The 23,390-nt window shown below is 36.7% G+C and overlaps 2 protein-coding genes across 2 annotated transcripts in view; one reads left to right on the top strand and one right to left on the bottom strand.

The window, feature by feature from the left end:
- Positions 1-2,764: 2,764 nt before the first annotated feature.
- LOC115760353 (rabankyrin-5) overlaps positions 2,765-23,390 on the top strand; it is a 40,052-nt gene continuing 19,426 nt past the window's right edge. Inside the window, exons 1-5 of the mRNA XM_030701642.1 lie at positions 2,765-2,842; positions 3,050-3,801; positions 17,696-17,830; positions 17,884-17,978; positions 18,044-18,912. Coding sequence (XP_030557502.1) covers positions 2,839-2,842; positions 3,050-3,801; positions 17,696-17,830; positions 17,884-17,978; positions 18,044-18,912 — 1,855 coding nt within the window. The 5' untranslated portion in view covers positions 2,765-2,838. The remainder of the gene's footprint in view (positions 2,843-3,049; positions 3,802-17,695; positions 17,831-17,883; positions 17,979-18,043; positions 18,913-23,390) is intronic.
- Positions 5,296-8,059, bottom strand: LOC115760354. Its single transcript, XM_030701643.1, has 3 exons — positions 7,443-8,059; positions 5,906-6,150; positions 5,296-5,591 (listed from the first exon to the last, which is right to left on the bottom strand). Exons 1-3 carry the CDS (start codon positions 7,522-7,524, stop codon positions 5,346-5,348), a joined length of 573 nt encoding a protein of 190 aa, XP_030557503.1. The 5' UTR covers positions 7,525-8,059; the 3' UTR covers positions 5,296-5,345.

The raw sequence follows: 23,390 nt of genomic DNA, 5'->3' as shown, positions 1-23,390 counted from the left end.
AGGTATTGCCTGACGATGATCGACCGGTTTTCTCGCCGGCCGGTGACAGTACCTCTGACACCACAGATGTTCTGCGATGCAATTTGGTCACGCTGGACATCACGGTTTGGGTGTCCCTTGAAAATCACCATCGATCAAGGGGCACAATTCGAGTCTGCACTCTTTAAATCACTAGCCAATTTAGGAGTTTAGGGCAGTGAATACATCCACACGACACCATGCCACCCACAGTCAAACGGCATGGTCGACCGTTGGCATAGGTTTATGAAAGCCGCTTTAATGCGCAACGCGCAGACCCCATGGACCAAACTATTTCAAACTGTTATGCTTGGCCTCCGAACGTGTTTAAAGTAAGATCTTCAAGCATCAACTGTTGTACGTGTGCACACTTCGCCTCCCCAACGAATAGTTCTATGACCTGGACGCACCCTCGAACACATGTCAGTTCGTCAGTCAGTTTCATACCAACATGCAGGCGGTAAGGTCGATACCAGCTTTGCATCATAGCAATTCGAAACTCTTTCTGCACAAAGCCATACATGAATGCTCTCATGTATTCGCCAGGACTGACGCGGTAAGACAGCCGTTGGAGCCTTCATACTCAGGACCGTATGAGGTGATATCTAAGCCATTAGATCGGGTCTTCGTCGTACGGGTCAATGGCAAAGAATCAGCAATGTCGATTGCCAGATTAAAACCTGCATTTATGGCAATTGAAGGGGCTGGGGAAGCCGTCTTCACGAATGACGCAGCTGGCCCCGTGGATGAAGGAGACTCACGAATCGAAGTTCGATCACTTCGCACATATGACATAGGACTCGTCCTTACAATCTATGACTTGTCTAGGGGGAGTACTGCGATCAATCGGCATATATATATCGGGCCTACCTCAAAGCTGCCATTCACGGGAAAACGACAAAAGGATGACAATCAGAGCGAACATCGACAGAGAAAACGAACTACTTCACAATTAAAATTGATTTCGCTAATACAACTAACATTATGAATATAACTGGCCAAGAGTAGAAATTCGTTTTTGTTTTCTTCAGCCGCATCGTCACACCGAATTAGTACGTTGCCGCAAAGCAACAATTGATCGGCATGTGGCCAATATGTACCAAAGGCACGAATCGAAAGAATTTAAGCAAAAATAATAGGGAAATTTAAACAGTTGCTTCGTAGAGCAACGTTATAAGTATAAGTGATGTATGCTGATCATATCAGTTGCGAGGTCGCTCCGGCTGTTTTGGCTGCGTAGTCAAAGTACGACTTCTTTGGGTTTGGCATATATTAAATGTTTTATTCGAAGCTACCGCATGACAAAGTCCGAGCTGAGCTTTCAGAAGGACTGTTTTCAAATGGAATGGAAAGGAATCTGTATTGCCAAGCCGGTTCCAAAGAATATGAACTTATGCACCCGTTAATCCATATTTTGATCTGAGGGATCACGTTTTATGTCTCGAAAGAAGATTTGGCGATGCCATTTTGCCAGAGAGTCAGAAAAAGTCTTATTTATAGCCCTTTAAACAATTTTGTACGAGTCTTGTCGTCAATCATAGTTATGCCTGCACCTTGCACGGGTGATACCCGAAGGTATCACATCTTTCAAAATGAAGCCCCATTCTTCAACACAACAAAAGGGAAATTTACGATCGGTACATGTACGGCCGTCTAGAGCTTATTATGCTTGACCCATTTATATTTACCAATCAAAGGGGATACGTCGCCGTGGTTATATGTCTGGTGGGAAAGGCCGTACACTAAAAACTGGTTGGAGATTTAACGTCAGATTCGTTTTTAGAAGCCTTATATCGATTTATAGGCAGTCGTGGTCTATGTAAAGATAGTTATTGTGATTGTTGGAGCCAACAATAACATACAAGCTGATGGAGAGGCACACAACTCGTACATTTCAAGATTGATCGCACCAAAATTGGTAAATAAACTTTTGGAGGGGTATGGGAAGTTAAGGCCATGAAGTGTCATCTCAAAAGAACCATAAAAAAGGGAGTGTAAGCCGTTAATTTCAATTCAAGTTAAGATACCAAGCCCGATACTCTAAGTAATCGAGGATAAGATCGCATGAAATGAGCAAGTGCCGACGAAAATACATCTGTGCTTAGATCAACCGTGAAAGCGGCTTAAAGTTTCGTCCGATCGACTATAAAATAATTTTTTAAAGCCTACATAAGCACTTATTGAATGCAATTTACAGCGATTTTAGAAATTCCACGCGTAATAAAGCTGTCATAATTATATTCAAATATATTTGTGAAAATATATTTTATGGGTGCTTCACAATTTTGCCAAAATGGAAGACCGTAATTTTAAGTTTAGCTTGAACAACATCGTTTTGCAGAAAAATTTGATATTTGTTTCTGCAAACTTGATTATTCCATAAACAAATGTGGAAACTTGGAAAAAAAATTAGTTTTTATACTCAAGCACAATGTAAAAATCAGCGTTTTTTTCACATACAAACATATTTAAATAATTTGGCGCCAGCCTCTTTTAGGTTGGTATTTATTTTATTCAAAAATTAAGTTTCGTTACATTATTAAATTTTATGTAAATGTAAATCGAACAAAGACATTAACTTATATTATGCAAAACAGTTTTCCTAACATCTCTTTTATCGTGAAACCTTCATAACAAAATTAAGTACAATAAATCGATTGTAATTTTATAATATACAAAACGATACATCGTCGATTCGGTGTTTCTTTAGTATTTTAATACAGTTACGATAGTAATGTTAGCCGATTTAGTATCAAAAGTCAGATGTTCATAAATATATCTTAAAATTTCGTTTATTTTCTAGTAGAGTACAAAATAAGCATGGGTACGTAATGCTTTACACACTGTTAAATTAAACATAGATAGGGCTACATAACAAATGTAGATGTAGATATGTACTATCTGCGAATTCCAATGGTATATAACAAATGTACCTATAAAAATACATATTTATTTAACTATTTTAAGAATATTCGTTTTGTTAAATGCATTTACACAACTGCAATATAAAAGAGAATTACTTTTGTCGTAGGTTGTAACGACTTTGCTTCAATTACTAAACTGGAAAAAGACCTTGCTCTTTTAAAAGAAGAATATACAAAACTTCAGCGCAGTTATGTAGAACTAGAACGCAAGTATAATGAAGTAATTGCCTCAACCGCAGATCCCGGGACTACGGGAGAATTTAGCAGCTTTGTGTCACGACTCGCACTGACGACGGCTTCATTATATGGATGTTCCATTTACTCCGACCTAAACATTAGGACAAATACCCATGGGACAATTATGCCGGCACATAAATTTGTCCTTCATGCACGCTCGGAGAAATGGCGTAATGATGAGTCCTTGGTTAGTGCAAAAGAACTAGATTGGAGCGATTTAGATGAAGATATAGCAACATCGCTGTTGCGTTGGATTTACACTGATATTATTGACTTACAACACGATCGACTAACATTGGGGCTTCTGCGAGTGGCGCATCGTTTTTCCTTACCTGGACTTCTCGGGCTCTGCGAGAGAGCTTTAGTGGCGTCAGTGGGAGTACGATCTTGTGTGCGATTCTATTGTGTTGCTGAAGAAGTGGGAGCTGCTTGTCTCCTTGAATACTGTTCGGGAATAATATCCACGCACTGGGATGATTTAACCCCACAAGACTTTGAACATATGTCAGGACCATTGCTGTTTAAAATGCTCAAAAGCAAAACCAAATATCCCCTTCACTCGGCAGTCAGACTTTTGCGTGAAGATGTCGTATGCTTGTGCCTTACTGAAAATAATACAATGGTAAGTAGCGCAACAACAAAATGGACAGAATCATGTCCGAATGTGTTTTTATGAAAATTATTCTACATAGTCTATTAATTACACTCAAAGCTGCCAATTGAGTTTAAATCCAACCTAGTTGATCCCGCCATTCCAATTTGTATTTACCTTTAACAGAATCCTTAACCGGGTTAGCTGACTAAATTGTCAACCGAACTATCTTTTGTTGAAAGCATTTCTTTTTGGGTAGTTTAAACCCAGTTTACAGCTTGATATCAAAGACAAAACGCAAAGAAAGCAAGCAAATTTTCTTTTAAGAGAAACCGAAAGCATAGACAAACAATCGAATATATGTTACGAACGTTGGTTTTCGTAACATATATTAGTTTTTCAATTGGTTACTTCTAAAAGTAAAAGTTTATATTTATTAACTAGCGGGTATGGCCCGGACTTGCCCGTGGCACGTATACAATAAACAAACAACATGCACACAAACGTTTCCGCCAAATTATCACTGTTGCGGATGGAATTTTCCAAATCGCCTAAACACGTATTTATAAAGATTTTATGTAGCGTATTTGAAGCAAATAGGACCCAACTTAAGACTTCGCCCAAAAAATCTTTGAATCGCATTTGTACTGAGGAAGTTTCTGCGAAAAGTGTGAAACACGTCTCAAATGATTTTTCATAAAGATTTTAGAAAATGAATTTGAGCGCGAAACGTCACCCACCAAATCTCTGACCCCATTTCTACCAAGGAGGAATGGATTTTCCCAAAAATGCGAAACACCCCTCAAATGATTTTGAACAAAGATCTTTGCACTTACATCACATAAGGTAATATGTGATCAATACAGTCAAAAATTTCAGCTTCCTAGCTTTTACAGTATGGGCTGTGAGTTGATCACCAATCAGTCAGTCAGTCAGGACAAATAGTTTCATATATAGAGATTAGTAACCTCAGTTGTTTGTACTCCGCGCTTATTAGTCGGTGCTCAAATTGCTTCGTCTCAACTCAATAAAAATTTTTAATTATTTATGTATTATATATAAGATAATAATATATATAATAAAATAATTATAATTTTAGCAAATAATTATACCCTGAACTCATTTAAAGTGGGTAAAAAGAGTATAATGTTTTTGCGCAAATGTAAGTAGTGGCCTATAAAGTGTAGGTTTGTTTGCGATAATCGATAACTTGCCCCGTTTTCAAGCAGTTCCAATTTTAATGATCTCAATTTTGAGTTACTTAAGCTTTACTGCTTTATCGTGACAGCATGTGTTCAGGGACAGACAATTTTTTGTAGAGTTGGCTTAATTAAAAGATTGTGGTTTTTATGAGGGCAATTTATAATGTGGTAGTAGAGGATTCCAAAGATAATCTGATGTTTTATAGGATGTGATCGTTTGTGTAATTATAAAAATTAGGGAAATCCCTAGTTTATTAAAATAATATAAAATCGTTCTAGTCGGTATAGTTAAACGCTAATTGAAACAACTGAAGTGTTTTATCACAAAAGGGCATTCCAAGTCGTTAATTTATTTATAAATGATCACAACTGTTAATCAAAAACATTAAAATTACATAGTTGTGTGGGAAACCAAATTGGGATCACATTGAATAAAATGATCATGCTTAGCAGTTTTCTATCAATACTAAAGAAATTTGATGAATTGCACAATTCTCCGCGGCAATAGCAGTGAACATTTTTTGATCCCGCCAAGTTGTTAGCCGGAATTTCTGTGCAGCCTTCCTTATACACCTCCTGCACTAAATGCTCCTGCTCCCACTGCTTATTGCGAAATACCTGTAACAGAAAAGCAGCGTAAAGGTTGAAACACGTTTAAAATAAATTTATAGAATGACCATTATTAGTGACTGATCGGACAGAAAACCAATAACTAACTTAGCTTAAAATTTAACGTTCCTAGCTAGTTCCACTAACCATACATATGTTGTATGGTTTGTGCGCTTACGGTTTGGGCTGTGCGTTGATAGCCAATCAGTAGTAGTTGAGTAATGACAAACAGAATGTTGATTTTCCGATTTTTTTTATTAATGATTTTAGCTTGATTTAAAGCATTATGCATATTATATGAATTTTATTTTTAAAAAACAAACCTGAGTGGTGTTCTTCTGCTGTGCACAACCTCTTGTTACGGTTTCTTGCATCTGGCCATTTTGAAGATGTAAATTAGAGATCGTTTTCAAACACATCGTAGAATAGGGACACTGGACCATATATAGTGAAGACTCTTGGAATTTGGAGCACAAGGGTGTCATAACTGTTGCATTGTCAACAAAATACTTCTCCACAGTTACTGAACATCTGTAGCATTGTAAGACGGATCTGTCTGTACACTTCCCTAAAAGCCGAGTTAATGGTAATTTGGTATTATTGTTTTTAGGTTGATATAAATTGTCCAAAGCAATTTTTAACTTTGCAATTTCTTGCAACTTTTATGCCTTGGGGAAACAAATTTGTTGAATTACAATTTCAACACTGCCCCCCTGCTTATGCACATTTATAAATGTAAAAAAAGTAATCTAATGTGCAAACATTTTAAGACAATCATTAGAACGAATATTCCTAATACAATGTAGCCATTTAAACAAGAAATAACAGTTGTCAGTTAGCACGCCCAAGGCTAAATACCCTTGTAGACAATTAACTATGTTTGAAACATATCTTGAAAATGTCTTGGAAATGAGAATATTTTGTTAAATAAAAACTAATATTTCGACCAATTTTTTGCATAGAGCTCTATAATATTGTAGTGCGCTCATTATAATAATTGGTTCATATATTGCTTAATTTATTATCTTGAAAAACAACAACATTTCATATAAGAACCTAACATTCGATCGCTGGAAGCTTTTGCTTATACATGAGAAGCATAATGAAACTAATAAATGCCGAGATGGGTTAAGATATATTGACAAGCCAATAAGTTTTTCATACAAAAACCTGATTTTCGATCAATTGTATCTATGACAGCTATATAATAAGAGATCCGATCCGGCCGGCTCCGCCATAGGTACTCCATTCAGCAGATAGACGGACCTATGTAAACATAGCATAAAAACATTATATGTATATGAATTATGTATGTATGAATATAAAGGCTTCTTGTGTCTGCAACAAAAACGATATGGTGCTCAAAACATTAAGTCTTAACGGGTTTCATTTTATGAATGTACCAATAACATATAACTATTAAAAACTGTTATTTCGAATTGTTATCGCTGGGCTCCATACTTCTATACCTTATGTAGATAAGTAATACTTTTGTTTAATACATGTGGTGATGTATTCATAGGTAATTAACATAGCTTTGCATATGTTTAGAGTAAACGAAACATCTATAAATAACTATAATTTATTCGAAGTTATTTTCGTTGAATTTGCCAACTATAAGGACAACTTCAAAATACAAAATTATAGTTGTGCAAATAGTAAGAGGTCAGGTTTGGTTTGTTCAAGTTTTTTATATACCAATTACGAATAGTATACGATTGTTTCAAAACCACCGTTGAAGTATTGATATGGTGTTGAACATATGTATACATAAAAGAATGGTTTTACCTTTTGTATATACACATACATACATATTTGTTTTAATATACATGTTACTTAATAATACCAAAAAATACCAACCTAAACCTATAGAAGCAGCAAGCAAAAAAACGACCCGGAGCAGGTAACCAAAACAAAGGCTCTGTACATTCGAACCCATCATTTCCAGATGTGAATACTTATGATGTGAATACAATGTTTGTATAAACAAGTGTACACATCATAACTTGACTATTATTTTTCCTCGCGATACAGTCTTAGAAAATGTATGTTCAGTCATTCATACACACGTGTATAGAAATGCGAACAATAAAAATAACAATTTGCCGGTATTGGAGAAAGATCTAATGCTCCGAACTGTATGTAAACATATATGCTAGTGTTGTACGTATGCCTTCTATACATTTGTGAATATAAATACATATGATGTATAAGCTTGTGGAATTATAGTCATTCCTCCGAAATGGGGTGGTATTCAATTTCCATCCCTCATTATCAGTAGATAAACCTTTTACTTTCAAGCGTTATTATAAATAGAAAACGCACAACTACCAAAAAAATTCACGTTTTTTCTATCGGACAAAAAATTAAGACTGACGAATCATGTTTCAAGAAGAATACAAGGTGGCAAAGTAAAGAAATGCTCTAATTCAGATGCGCATTACAATTTTGACGTCATAGCCCCACAGTTTTTAGGGCTGCACAAAAAAGAAAACACAACGCACTGTTTCGACATACATTCAAATTTAAACAAATAATAAATATTAGTCAATAAAAGAATATTCGTTTTATTATGTGTCTGTGTATATTTCTACGTCTCGCAAACAAATTTAATAAAATCCTGACTAGCAGATACCCAGCCCTCAATTCCTCATATACGTAATATACTTTTAGCATACGTTTTAACAAACTATCCAGCGCTTTTCTGTTAGGAATTTTTTCTGAACTAAAAGCAACGATATTATGAATTTGTTTTTTTTTTTTTTATTTATAATTTTCTGCTATTTCCGTCGACTTTGAGAGGGGTAATCGTTAAAATTTACGTTTCTTGTTTATTTCTGTTCAGTCTACTCAAAATGGCAATTCAAAATTTATCGATTCTCGGTAGCTATCGGGAATCGTTAACAGTCGTATTGAGAATGTAGTATTTTTTTATACCCTTGCAGAAGCTATTATAATTTTGTCGTGAAATGTGTAACGCATAGAAGGAGACATCTCCGACCCCATAAAGTATACATATTCTTTATCAGCATCAACAGCCGAGTCGATAGAGCCATGTCCGTCTGTCTGTTTCTATGCGAACTAGTCCCTCAGTTTTAAAGCTATCTTAATGAAACTTTGCAGAACTCCCTCTTTCTGTTGCACGCAGCACATACGTATGTCAAAACCAGCTGGATCGGACCACTATACCATATAGCTGCCATAGGAACTATCGGTCGAAAATTAAGTTTTTGTATGAAAAAACATATTGTTTATCAAGATATCTTGATCAAACTCGGCACTTATTAGTTTTACTAAGGTCCTCATATATATGCAAAATCCTATTAAGATCGGACCACTATATCATATAGCTGCCATAGAATCGATCGGTCGATAATTAAGTTTTTGTATGAAAAAACATTTTGTTTATCAAGATATCTTGACCAAACTCGGCAATTATAAGTTTTGGTAAGCTCCTCATATATATGTAAAATCCTATTAAGATCGGATCATTATATCATATAGCTGCCATAGGAACGATCGGTCGAAAATTAAGTTTTTGTATGAAAAAACATATTGTTTATCAAGATATCTTGACCAAACTCGGCATTAACTATTTTCCCTGTGCTTCTTAGATACGGGCAGAGCACTATAAGCATTATGAAAAGGTTGGGTCTGCAAGGGTATTAGATCTTCGGCGTGCCGAAGAAAGCCTTTCTCGTTATACCCTGAATCCATTGACAACGCGTTTTGTACCCTGAATCCATTGAAAATGGATTAAAAGGTTACAATGGTTCTGAGAAAATGTGTGTAAGGTTAAACCATGCATCCCCGAAATTAGAAAGTATAAGTAACAAGATCCCGAGTTTCGATATAAAATATTTATTCGGCTCAACTGAGCACTTGAGTTTCAAATTAAGAACTAACCTAAACATAGTTAAGCTCCTGACAACGTAACCCATGGCTCGCGGCAGCGCTGGAGCATAGCCCATGGTTCGTGGCAGAGCCGGCAGCAGAACGCTGACTTGGCGCCTCGTGACCGTTTTTGCGGCGATCACTCGGCGCAGGCATGCGGGTGTCAGGTTCCGTTGGCAACTTAGTTGCACAAGCGTCCGGTCCAATGACCTGGTCAGCACAATTTGTCTTGCGCGTGTTAACTCCTCCCGGGGCTAAGTGGGAGCCGTCCTCGGATTTCCCCAAATGTGCTGTTTGTTCTATTCGGCGTTTAAGGGCCAAGTGTCGACGAACTATCCAAAAGCCGAGATAACACAACAAGACAAGGGCAAGAGTAAGACAGCAGCTCAACAGCGGCTTTGACATCAGCTCAGATTGGAGATCGCCGATTCGTTGAAGATTTCTCAGACTAAGGTCATGGAGGAAAGGCAAACTCAGGTGTTCTCGATGGCTGGTCACATTGATTTGTGACGTGACGGACACCGCAGGTTTTTTCCTAAGGACGCCTCGACGGTTTACGTATCGTGTGCCATTCAGGGTAATGTAGTCGTCGTAGGTTGCCAGGTGTGTGCCAGAAACCAGCTGACTGATGCCATTATTATCTTCGACCTTGATGGTTGCGTCATTGATAATAATAAGGCCCTCGTCAACCACTGTAATCGGTTCTAGATGTCCAGGGCGAGTGGCACAGTGTGCAATGGAGCCGGACACCAGTTGTTGGGCGCAAGTTGTGTTCTGCAACCTCTTGCAGAAAGTGGAGCTTGTAGCGGCTTTGCACCCAGAGACGGCGAAGATTTGCACACCGCAATCGGCTACCGTGCTGTTTTCTAAATCTAAGATTATTTTTTTACGCTGAACGGGAAAAACATTAATTTTTTTGCAGACTAACTTAGGTTTAGGATATTTGATCAAAAAGTGTAACATATCGTTATTTTGAAAGGCTTTAATATTGGCTACACCTAAAAAGTCTGCTACGCTAACATTTGTGAAGTGCTCATTTGCTATTTCTTTGACGTCTACGCTGTCCAGAATGAGGGGGCTAATTATATTTACTTTTGCTAGTGTTATGGATAATATTAGGTCTTCCAAGTTAGTGATAATTATTCCATTTTTCGCTAAAATGGTTGCATATAAATGTTCATAATCCGCGTCTTCCTTTTTATGAATTGAGTTCAAAGTCTTTGTAATTTCATTAAGTCGTGTTTGAAATTTGGTATTTATTTCAACTTGTCTGTTTTCGTTTTCTATTAACTGTCCTTGCCGAAACTTAATCTGTTCCCAGTCGTCAAAATCCGGTGTACCGGCCACTACCTTCAGTGCAGTTCCCAGCAAGTTTATGCTACGAGCGTGTCTGTGGTGAACCTTCAGTGTGTCTATTAGTGATTCTATATGTCCGAGGTCCGTGCTGAGTAGGTTTTTCATATGGTCCTTAGTGAATAAGTTCAGTGTCTTTCTAGTCTCGTCGGCGTAGGTTTCGTATGACGTAATGTTCGTTGTATGTCCTAGGTAGCCGTACTCGTCCCAAATAGTCACGTCTCCGTCCGTTACGGGAATGTAGTCAGCGTGAGAGTAGTCAGTAAGTCTTGATGTTGCAGTCGTTAAAGTCATTAACGTCAGTTTCAGTCCGAGCAAATATCCCAAGCTGTAACGAAATTAAAGTGTGATATATCTAAGTTTTAAACCAGGTAAGAATAAAATGTAAAATACAAAAAAAGTATTAGGTAGTCAAAATAAAAGGTAAAACCAAAAATATAAAGTAATTCCAAATAAAATGTAAAGTTTAAAAAAATATTAAGTACGGGGATTATTTTAGGCTGTCTTTATGGACCACCCTCCCTTTTATAAGAACCGTTGTGCCCAGATCTGCTTCTATTATTTCTTCTGAGCATAAGGGTGATAGCTTATTTCCTAATCTTTTATTTGATTTCAACAATACCTTCTCCCCTACTTGATAGGTTTTATGGGCTCTGTTTTTGTTCGTTTGTTCAAGACTTTTTTCCTGTGCTAATTTAATTTTGTTTTCAATGTGGGCTGCGAGTTCTATGGGAGTTGAGTGAATAACTTCTATTGGTTTTTTTCCTGTCACGGAGTGTATTGATCTGTTATATTTTATAGTCGCAAGGAGAATTATGTCCACAGTGTCTATTAACTGTTTTTCTAATTTCAGGCAACGACCTATTTCTCCAAGCGTACTATGAAAACGCTCGACCTGTCCGTTAGAGGTACTATGTAAGGGAGGCGCGTTTGAAATCTGAATGTCAAAATTATTTGTTAGGACTGATCTAATAGTTTCCGAGTTCAGCGATTTTTCGTTATCGCAATATATTGTTTTTGTCTTCGGAAACAGGTTTACTAGTTGTAAAATCGGGGCTTTAATATCTACGATTGCGCGTGATTGCACTGCAAACTTAGAAAATTTGTCAACACAAGTCAAAAAGTATTTCCTATCTGTAGAATAAACATCAACATGCAGTATTTCGCCTGCATATGACGGTATTGGGGTTTTGCCTATTGCTTGTTTGACGGGATGGCGGTTATATTTCCCTATAGCGCAAATTCTGCAATTTGCGGCTATTTCTGTTGCTAATCGCCGCATTTTTGGGAAAAAATAATCCCGAAGTATCTGTTTCACATTTTCTTGGGCTGCGCGATGAGCTCGATTATGTTCTACAGTGGCGATTTCTCTTTGTTCTGTGTTGTTGGTAATATCTGTGACAATATTCTTGCAATATCTGAACACGGTGGAGGGAAACATTTCGACTAGCCTGTGTTGAATGAAAGCTAGTATAGGCAATTCACAAAGTATTGCATTGACGACATCTGCTTTTATTACGTCCTGCAAAGTTTGCAAGAGAGTGTTTCGGTCAGAGAAATTAACAATGTGCCTAACCTTTTCCTTGAAAAGAATAACCGTTTTTACTGTGGGTATGCTACTTTCTTCAACGATTATCTGATTCCGAAAGCAATTAACCGGTTTATCAGTTGCCTCGATAGTGTATGTCAGAGATTCTTCGCTGTGCATTGTGGCAGCGTCTGAATCTATAGAGTCTTCGAGGGAATTTACATTCTGGCGGGACAGGGCATCTGCCACGAAATTCTCTTTGCCTGGCTTGTAAATAATGTTGGCGTTATGCTCGTCAATAAAGGCTTTCCAGCGTTTTATTTTCGCATTTGGGTTTTTGTCTGACGCTGCGAATGTCAGGGGTTGGTGATCCGTGAAGATATTCAAGTTTCTGACTCCGTACAAATAATTTCGGAGGTTTTTTAAAGCCCATACAATGGCTAGAAGTTCTCTTTCGTTTGTGGCAAAGTTTTGTTCATTATCGCGCAATGTTCGCGAAATCAGTGTAATGGGGCGCCCGCCCTGAGACAACACAGCTCCGAGACCATGGCCTGACGCATCTGTCGTTAGGTCGAATGGCTTTTTGTAGTCAGGATACGTTAGTATCACATCTTCGGAAGCTAGTACTTCTTTCAGCCTGTTAAAAGCTTCGAGTTGGTTTGGTGCCCATTCAAGGTTAACTTTTCTTGAATGGTTGGCACTAATCTTGCCGTTTTCGCCTTTTAGGACGTCCGTTAGGGGTCTCGCGATAGAGGCAAATCCTGCTATAAAGCACCTATAATAACTAGCCAGTCCCAAAAATGACCTGAGACCGAACAGTGTTTTTGGGGGCTGAAAATCCTTAATGGCCTGTACCTTTGCAGGTGATGTTTGTATTCCACCTCTGCTCACAATGAATCCCAGATACTCTACGCTCTTTTTGAAGAACTTAGACTTTTCTTGGGAGACCCTCATGCCTGCGTCACGAAGGTTTCTCAAGACCCATTCAATGTGTTTTATGTGGTCTTCCTTATTTTTGGAGAAAATTATTACGTCATCTACATAGACGTAGCAAGTTTTCCCAATTTGATCCCGGAGAACATCATCTATTGCTCTCTGGAATATGCTTGGAGCATTTTTTAACCCAAAGGGGAGTCTGCAAAATTCATACTTCCCATTGTTGACAGAAAATGCAGTCTTTTCTCTGTCCTTTTCCGCCAATTCTATTTGGTGGAAGCCCGATTTGAGGTCCAATGTTGTGAAATATTGGGCGTCACCCAAGTTAGACAGTATTGTCGAAATGGTTGGGATCGGGTACTTGTCGTCTGTTGTCTTTTGGTTCAATTTACGGAAATCGATTACTAATCGCTTGAGTTTATGGCCTGTTTCATCGACACCTTTTTTGTCGACGACCCACAGAGGGTTGTTGTAAGGCGATTTGGACGGTCTTATAATGCCATTCGCTAGAAGTTGTTTAACTTCTGCATTGACAAATTCGGATACGCCCATTGGGTATGGATACAACTTGGAATACACTGGTTCGCCATCCGTACGGATAACGGCGACAGTGTTTATGTTGTAGGGTAGGGACTCATTAACGTCTGCAAATGCCATAATCGTCTGGTCTATCATTTTATTAAAAGATTCCCTGACTGCGGTGGGAACGTCCGCATCATCGATTTGTATAAAATTTACATTTTGGCATTTAGAGAAATTTATCGGTTCCGAACCGTGGTCGTACCTTAAAATATTTTTTGTAAGGTCGATATTTGCATTTACCTGTTTTAATAAATCGAGGCCAATTATGCCGTCGAATTCCTTAAGGTCTTTCAAAATAAAGAAATATGTCCTTACGTTAAATAAATGAATGGGCAATTTCTGCTCAATTTTTGTGTGTCCGTGTAAGGACTTTACTTGAAATGGTGTGTCAACGGGTACAAAATGTGATAATATGTTAAGGGGTTTTATATAATTTTTGGATGCGCCCGTATCAATAAGGAGCTTAATGGTATAACCTGCTACTGTACGTGTGATGTACGGAAGCAGGGAGCTACCCCTAAAAAATTACAAGTTTCAGCCTCAGACAAATCATCGTCAACTGCTGTTGCTTCCGATTGTGAATGATTTTCGTAATCATCGTTACCTCTCTCTTGAGGCAAATGGTTTAATTTTTGCTGACTTCGCATTGATTGGTCACTATATTTTTGGGATTGTTTGCCATTCTGTGCCTGAGTTGGCTGCCTAAAACGCGAAGATGAGTCTACCTCCATCGGTTCAGGACCTTGTCCCTGTGTTTTCTGATTGTGAAAGCGTTGCTTTGAACTACCTGCTTTCTGTTGTCCCTGTTTTTCTTTTTGCCCTTTTTGGAAAACTGGACTCTTTTCCTGAAAATTATAATCGTTTTCCTGCTGACGTGAGCCCTGGGAACGTTGGCCAATTGATTTGTGAGATTTTTCCTCAGTGTGTTTTGCATAATTTGCCATAAAAATGCCTCGTTCGTTACTTGATTCTGCCTCCTGTGCTAATGCTAGGGTTGTTGGCAGATCGCGCGGCTGAGCCGGAAAAACGGCCCACTTAATTGACTTTCTAAGTCCCGAAACGAACGTGTGGAGCGCGTCGATTTTATATTTTTCGTTTAAAATCGCTGCTGAGGCTGGGTCATAAGTCATGAGTGTTTTATTTGTTAGTAGAGTTAAGTTTCGTTCTACGTCCTCATAGTATTTCAAGAGGGGCAAATCACCCTGTCTTAGGATACTAAGGTTCTGTTGTATCACATGTACCGGTGTTTTGTCGGCATACGTGAAATCTAATCTTGCAATAATTGCTTTAAAATTAAGTACTGTGTTAAAAGATGCAAGCACTGCATCTGCTGGGCCTCTTATTTTGTTTCGAATAATGGCTATGGCTTGATAATGCCTAGAACTCCCATTGTAGGATTCAAAAACTTTGTAGGCTGTGATAGCCGCTTGTCTCCATGAGACGTAGTGTCCTGTTTCCCGTCAAATTCAGGAAGAGACTTTACTATGTCTAGCGGTTCGTCGCAACTTTTCCCTCGAATAATTTCGGTAGCTTGGTAAATTTCTACTTCTGGCGCGACCGCCCTAAGACTATTTAACTGTTGGGTGACTGCTGCTAATTTTTGCTCAAATAACTGTGCTTGACAGGCAAGGCTTGCACGCATCTGCTCTTCCAGACTTTTTAGCTGTTGTTCACTCATATTGTTATTTGTCCTGTTTTCTCGGTATGAAGGTATCAGTTCTTCGTCGCTACTGTCTGTCCGTCTTCTAACTCTAAACATCAAGTCCCAGAATATTTGTCGAGCAGTGAACTTTTATATGGTATTTTATATGTTTTTACGGGATTTGTAAAAATAATTTATTTTTTTTTTGTTTCTATTTTTTGTATTTATAAAAATATGTACAAAAAAATTTTTTATTTATAGGAATTTTACACAAAAATTTTTTGGTTTATAAAAATTCTGCACAAATTTTTTGATTTATAAAAACCTTATGCAAATTTTTGATTTGTAAAAAATTTTACACACATCAAGTTTCTAACCAAGTTAAAATAAACAGAAAATTTTTTTTTTAACTGGTTCACCCTAATTCTGGACACACGTTGCTAGACAACTTTTATACTTTATTTTTAGCAGACAAAATGAGCACTCCACTTACATGAATTTCATATTTCCGCGTCTGACAAAATGCTAGCAGCTGTTGGTGGCCGATGCGGGGTGCAGCGCAGTTATGTAGTTTTTCGTTGATTATAGCTTTCGCTGGTCAAATGTTGAAATTTCCTTTAGTTTTGTTTTTTAGAGTTTGTATAGCGGCGTTTGCAATACGATTTTTTATTTATCTATTTAATTAAATTTTTTTTTGTGGTTATTTGTTATTTGTCACCGCGGCGTTGGCATCACGATGCAATTATTACTGATTTTCGATTTTAATCGCGGGTACTTCGACCGTTGGGCGCCAGTAACAAGATCCCGAGTTTCGATATAAAATATTTATTCGGCTCAACTGAGCACTTGAGTTTCAAATTAAGAACTAACCTAAACATAGTTAAGCTCCTGACAACGTAACCCATGGCTCGCGGCAGCGCTGGAGCATAGCCCATGGTTCGTGGCAGAGCCGACAGCAGAACGCTGACTTGGCGCCTCGTGACCGTTCTTGCGGCGATCACTCGGCGCAGGCATGCGGGTGTCAGGTTCCGTTGGCAACTTAGTTGCACAAGTGTCCGGTCCAATGACCTGGTCAGCACAATTTGTCTTGCGCGTGTTAACTTATATAAATTTATGATTTTTGACCATCATCATGTGTGAACGTGTCGATCTTGTAAGCTATAACAGCTTGTTCTGACTCGCCCTGTACGAATGATTAATTTAATATAATTTAAAAATATATTTTAAAAAGATCGGAGTAAAAACGAAAAGTTACAATTAAAGCTTACGGCCATTTTACTCTCTGGGAAAATATTTGAACCACATTAATTCTTAATAAACCCACTGAATTTTTATAAAGGACTTTGTAACGCTGTATACCCTTCCAGAATTATAACATAATTTTATCAGGAAATGTAATGAGAAATTTTTGATTATCAATATACAGACACACACAAAATGATTGGCACAGCAAGCACTTTCTACTTTACGCCCAGGAAAATGTGCAATTTTTTTTTCAATATTTAAATAACATTACTGTTATGTTTTTGTTACAAAACCAATTGATTTTTGTAGAATTTCACTGATTTATACAGGAAAATTAATTTGGATTGATGCTTGTTACCAAAAACGGACCCAAAATGGGTGCAAAGTAGAAAATGCTTGCTGTGCCAATACTTTTGTGTGTGTCTGTACATACATATGTAAACCTGCAACTTTTAAGGTTTACTACATTCGTAAGTTCTGGTATAGAAAGTTTTTTTTATGACCTAAGTCGAGATTTTTTAGTTCCACTATGATCCTTATACAGTGCAAACTCTTCAATATATCATCTAGCATATATATGAAAAATCGGTCGAGAAGTAGGTTATTATATGGTAAGATATTCTGTTTACCGAGATATTTTCTTTAAACTCTGCATTTACGAGCTTCAGTATTCCCACATATCTACAAAAGGAGATGTCTACACGGCTATTAAGTCTTCGGCGTGCAGAATATATCTTTGCCTTCCCGTTTAAAGTATATTAAAAGTGTTGAAGTTAAATAAGAATGATCAATGTTTGGTAAACGGATCCTACACATAAACGGACTATGAAGTAATAGGAACGAAATTATCTTTTGCGCGTGCAAATTAACATAATTTATACACATGAGAAGTTATAAATATTATAAAAAAAATGTTATGTTTTTATTTTTCAGTTACCCGAACTGGTGAATAGCTTGTCTCAACATGGACAGCTGCCACTTCAGATGGCTTTGTCTGCAAAAAGTAATCAAATTGCCCATACTCTTGTGAACAAAGCATCTGCGAACGTTAATGCCTACGATGCTGAAGTAAGTAATATATTCAGAATAATATAACGTCTCAAAATATTTACCTTGAGCAGGGAAATACGCTTCTTATAGATGCTGTGAGGAAAGCTGATCATTTTGCAGCAGATTTTCTTTTAAAACATAATTGCCTTGTAGATCTTGTATCCAGGTAATTTGCACTACCTTTTAATATATTAGAATATTAGAACTAATTCAGTTGATTGATTATTTTAGACCGTCATCCGATACCGCCCTCCATATCGCATGCAGCTATGGAGAAAATCAGAATAATCAGGAAAATTTTACTCATATGCTTGATATCGGGAAAAAAATTTTACGGTGTAAGGCTAACGTAAATATTCAGAACTATCAAGGTCACACCCCGCTGCATATTGCGATTACATTTCAGAATATGTCTATGGTAGACCTATTGCTTGATGTACCCGGTATTGACATTAATTTACGCAATAATGATGAAAAGTGTCCTCTTGAATTGAGTTTAACCCTATTAAATAAGGACAGCTTTAATCTTGCTACAAAACTTCTAAGGATGGGATCAAACCCGAATCCGTTGAAATCGGAGACAAATGACAGTCTGTTGCAAGTTCTATCTCAAGCTGGAAGACATTTTGAAGATGCTGCAATATTTTTGGCTGATTTTGCTAATCTCAATCATATAAATAACGGCGGAATGTCTGCCATTCACATTGCTGCCCAGAAGAATATGACAAAACTCTTGGCTAAGCTTCTTAATGCAGGCGCATCGCCTAATATACAAACAAGTACATCCAAAATGAAAACACCGTTGCATTTAGCAGTGGAAGAAAACGCTCGGGAAGTAATAAGATTGCTTGTTAATTTTTGCAAAGATAACACTAGGCAAATAGATTTCAACTGTAAGGACGTTAATGGTGACTCACCACTAAGCTTATGCTTATCCCTAAATCGAATTGAATTGGCATCAATACTAATCGAAGGCGGTGCAGATGTAAATGCGAGAAATGCGCAGGACTTGACTTTGATGCATCAATTTATAATGAACGGTGATAGCGAGAAAGCAGTATTTTTAATAGACCAAGGCGCTGAAGTCAACGCGATAACAGGTAAGATATACAGAAACAATTCTAGGCTAAATGATTCTGTACTTTGACTGTCTTACAATTTTTTTATTGCACATCCTGATTAGTACACTAGTTAAATAAACAAGGTGGCAGCTCTGACTTTAGTAGGCCGATCCAATTTGAAAAATAACTTGACCTTTCATTAGTATTTAATCTTCATGTGCATGTCGAATTTAGAAATCGGTGCTTCTATATACGATATAAGTTGAAAAAATTGATTTTCAACAGATAACAGCCATCCAGACTGCTTTGTAGTACAGATGTATATTATTATATAACAGAAAATAATATATAAATCGTTGAGAAAACATTGAAATAAAACGTATATTTGCATATCATGTCAGTAATATAAGGCAGTGCATAGCAAAAATTGGAGAGCTTCCTTTACTTTACTTCTGAAGCTATTTGGCATTGCCAAAAATAAAAAGTCGGTCATTTTCTATTACAAACGTAAGCAGGAATTTCCTGATAAGCATCATATGAGCCCTTCAATATGATTTTCGGACAAGTATTTGCGGCCCTAGTACATCGATTAAGATACTTATATATATATATATATATATATAAAATTAAGTTTTACGCGTTCAGTTAATGTAAAAAAATATATTTCAATTTATTATTTTCACTGAAGGGTACTTATGTTGAGTTCAATCCGCTTTGGTTACCGAATCTGAACTAATTTATCTAACCATTGCCGTCGCTTAGCAAACTTCGCTCGACTCATAATTGAGTGAAGTTCGAGCTGCATCAGCAATTATGCGTGGGATAATGCTATGGTGAGAACTTTGATAGTGGCGTGATTTTAGGGTGAATTGTTTATGTCTACCAAAGGGAACAGTTTGATCTTGCCCAATGTCAATGCTATCACCAGACTCTTTGTTTACAAGAATTGGAAATGTTTATACTTGTGCTTAAGTGCTAAGTTATATTAAAGGGTGGGTGCGACTATGGATATGTCACTCCCCCAACCATTAGAAAAGAACCTGTCCTCAGGTGTTTAAGTTTGGGTATAGTACAACATTTTCTTCTTTTACAATTGGTGTATCTTCTGCTATTGTAGGTGTTTCTTCTGTTTTTGGTTTGCTATATTCTATTTCTGTCAAAATGTTATTATTGTCATCCGGGTATGGAATTATTTCGAATACCGGGCTTTTTATTATTTCTCGAGGAATATGGGATAAGATCAGTATTTCGTTTGTATCTGATTTAAACCAAGTGGAAGTTTTTGTATTCAACAATTTCTCAGAGTTAACATGCAACAAATAGTCATGTTTTAGTAATTTGTGGTTAAAAATGCCTAGTCTTGTGAGCTGCATACCCATCTCAATGTCTTCTATATATTCTGTAATGTGTTCTTTCTTTCCTTTTTATTTCTCTTGATCTAGTTCGTTCATAATTTCTATTCCTTTGTTTATAGCTTCTATTATGTGATTTAATTCGTTAACCTGAACGCTGTTTTCTGCTAAGCTGCTTATTTTTTGTTCAATTTCTATCTTGTCTTCTTGGTCTAATATTCCAAATAAGTATTTATGTATATACTGTTACTACTATGTTAACTAAACCTCTTTTGCTGCGTTTGGCTATTTTTAAGCCGTTTATTTCTCTGTTTAGTTTTTCTACTAGGTATTCGATTTGTATTAGGTTATTAAATTCTTTACTTTGTTCAATTAAGTTGTTAAAAGTTTCTTCGGTTTTTGTTATGTTAACCGTTAAACAGTGGAATTCATAATCTGTCGGAATGTCTATGGTTCCTGTTTTAAATATGAGATAGCCGTTATGGGCTTTAATAGGATTAATTTCAATGCTTTGTGCATTTATGTGGTTTACAGTTATTGATAGTAATATTATAATAATTAGTTTAAGCTGGTGCTTGTATGTCTTGATCGCTGTCTGTTGTTGACCTGTAATTGTTATATTTGCTTTGATTAGTCTTCTTTTTCTTTTTAAATTTGGTTTTGTAATGTGTTATCTTCCTGCCTTTGTTTGTTTCCTCAAAATGTTTTGTCGTCGATTTGTCTTAGTTCTCCTGTTTTCTTGAACGGGGCTGTCGTCTTTGATTTAACTAATGGTGAATATTTGTATCTAGTGTCAATTTCGTAATTTGTTCGTTTTTTGTTGAGGTTATTTATTAGTTTTTCTTTATTAGTTTGAGTGTCATACTCTGGTGTACCTGCGTATATGAATATGTCCGCTGGTGTTCTGTTAGTCGTTTTGTGCTTTGTCTTATGATTGTACGTGTAGAGTATAGTTTCAAATTTTGTAAGTTTATTTTCGACGTCTGAGTCGCTGTTAATGATTCTTAATTTTTCGTTAACTGTCTTATGAAATCGTTCTACGTCGGATATGCCATTTTTACTAGTGGTTATATTAATATTTACTGCTTCTGATTTAAGCCATAATTGTAAAGCTGTGCACATAAAAGCTGAGTCTTTGTCTGCTTTTATTTCGATGGGTTTACCCATTTGGTTGAATACTTGTATTATAGCTCGTTTGGTTTCTAACCAGTCTCTACTTTTTATACCCTGAACCCATTAAAAATGGGTATAAGGGTATATTGTATTTGTGCAAAATCCAAATGTATGTAACAGGCAGAAGGAAGCATCTCCGACCCCATAAAGTATATATATTCTTGATCAGCATCAATAGCCGAGTCGATCTAGCCATGTCCGTCCGTCCATATGTATGAGCCAAAGGATCTCAAAACCTATAAGAGCTAGAGACTTAAAATTTTAGATGTAGATGCTCCTAGTTCCCGCGCAGGTCAGGTTTGTTTCCGGTAATCGATAACTTACTCCGTTTCCAAGCAATCGATAATAATCGATATCGACATCCTGTTTTTTTAAGCAAATTGGGTAAATAATTGAGCTAGAGCCACCAAACATGATATGTTGCTTCTAGAATATTATAGATATTTCAAGTATCTTTCATTTCATACCTGTCGCCACCTCCCCGCTACCACCTATATATAAATCAAGTTAATAACCCAACTTTTATTGCCAACCAATTTAAACCACAATTTAAATGCAATTGATTTTTTCGAAATACACAAATATTCTATGGTACAATAAGATATACTGTAGAAAATTTCATAAAGATCGGTTAAGAAAAACCAAAGCTTTATGCAACTGCGCAATTGAATGGGGCAGCAGCTTTCAGAATTTCTGTATACATGTACACTTACACATTCATGCGCGTCTGCTTCGCATTCTAATAGCATGGTAATTGCATCTTTTTTTGTAATGTTATTTTAGTTCCTTTTTTTATCATAATGGTGCGGTCTGTCGCAAGTTCAAGACCTACCGGGGAAAGTATTATTATTATTTTTTTTTGCTGGTGTGGCTGTTGAGTAGAGTCGACAGTAAGTAATGCAGTCAGTTGCAAATTCGAGCCCTGCCAAGGGAACTTTTTTTTATTAATTTATTTGGTGTTGGAATAAGAGGGTTCAGGGTATCCCCTAGTCGGGAGCTCCCGACTAGAACCTCTTGTTATTTCTATTAATGATGCAAATTTTGAATAGATATCAATTCAAGATAAAAATTGTTTATCTCCTACTCGGATATTAGCGATTTCCGGAGTTATTTCGAAAGTTAATTTTGTATCCCTGTGTTCTGTTTTTGCGATGTTGCAAATCTCACATTCGTTTATTAGATTTTGAATTATGTTTTGATAATCTGTGAAAGAGTGGGTTTCTTTGAACCAATTGATAGTTTTTTCAATTCCTGGATGTAATAATTCTTTGTGTTTTTTTAATATTAGTTCTTTGAATTCTGCGAATGTTTGAAGATCTATTAATTTTTTACTAGTTTTCATTGCCTTTGTTGATTTATTCGGACTTATTATTTCTAAGTAGGCTTCTTGAAAAATTGAAAAATCTGCTTCGTTGTGGAAGTATAGCACACTTTTCTTTGTGCATAAGTATTCTTTTATTAATTCTTTGGCATGCGTGTTAGTCATGTCTTTGTATGTAATTTGTATGTTGGTTTTATGAAAGTAATTCATAACTTTTGTTTCGATCTCGGTTCCTTTTTCAAATTCTATTTGTCGATTATAGTAATTAAGGGGTCTTTCTGTGATTTGTAAATGGTTACTGTTGTGTTCTTGAGCACTATGTATGGTTGCTCTTGTGCTAATGGTATCTTCGCCTAAGAACTTTTCGTTTAATTGAATTCTGGACAGAATATCTGCCACATAATTTTCTTTTCCTGGGACGTATTTAATTTGGAAATCAAACTCATTTAGCTTGATTTTCCATCGTTGTAATTTCATGTTAGGTTCTTTCATGTTATTTAACCAGACGAGTGGTCTGTGTGTTGTCGACTAAAAAGGTAGGACCTAAAGTATTTAGTGGCCCAAACGATTGCTAATAATTCCTTTTCAATCGTTGAATAATTTATCTCATGCTCGTTGAGAGTTCTACTTGCATAGCATATAGCCTTATGCTCTTGCGAAAGGACGGCCCC

Source organism: Drosophila novamexicana, unplaced genomic scaffold (genome assembly GCF_003285875.2).
Source record: "Drosophila novamexicana strain 15010-1031.04,08,12 unplaced genomic scaffold, DnovRS2.1 tig00000434-arrow-pilon, whole genome shotgun sequence".
Lineage (NCBI taxonomy): Eukaryota > Metazoa > Arthropoda > Insecta > Diptera > Drosophilidae > Drosophila > Drosophila novamexicana.
Note: the sequence above shows the minus strand (reverse complement) of the source record. Positions and strands in the feature narration are given on the sequence as shown.

Bases quoted from the DNA above. Each gene is read 5' to 3' on its own strand.
- LOC115760354 (XM_030701643.1), bottom strand. From the start codon at position 7,524: ATGATGGGTTCGAATGTACAGAGCCTTTGTTTTGGTTACCTGCTCCGG. The intron at 6,151-7,442 runs GTTGGTATTTTT...CTCGGCTTTTAG, and splicing joins TGCTGCTTCTATAGGTTTAG to GGAAGTGTACAGACAGATCC. The intron at 5,592-5,905 runs GTTTGTTTTTTA...TTTCTGTTACAG, and splicing joins AGCAGAAGAACACCACTCAG to GTATTTCGCAATAAGCAGTG.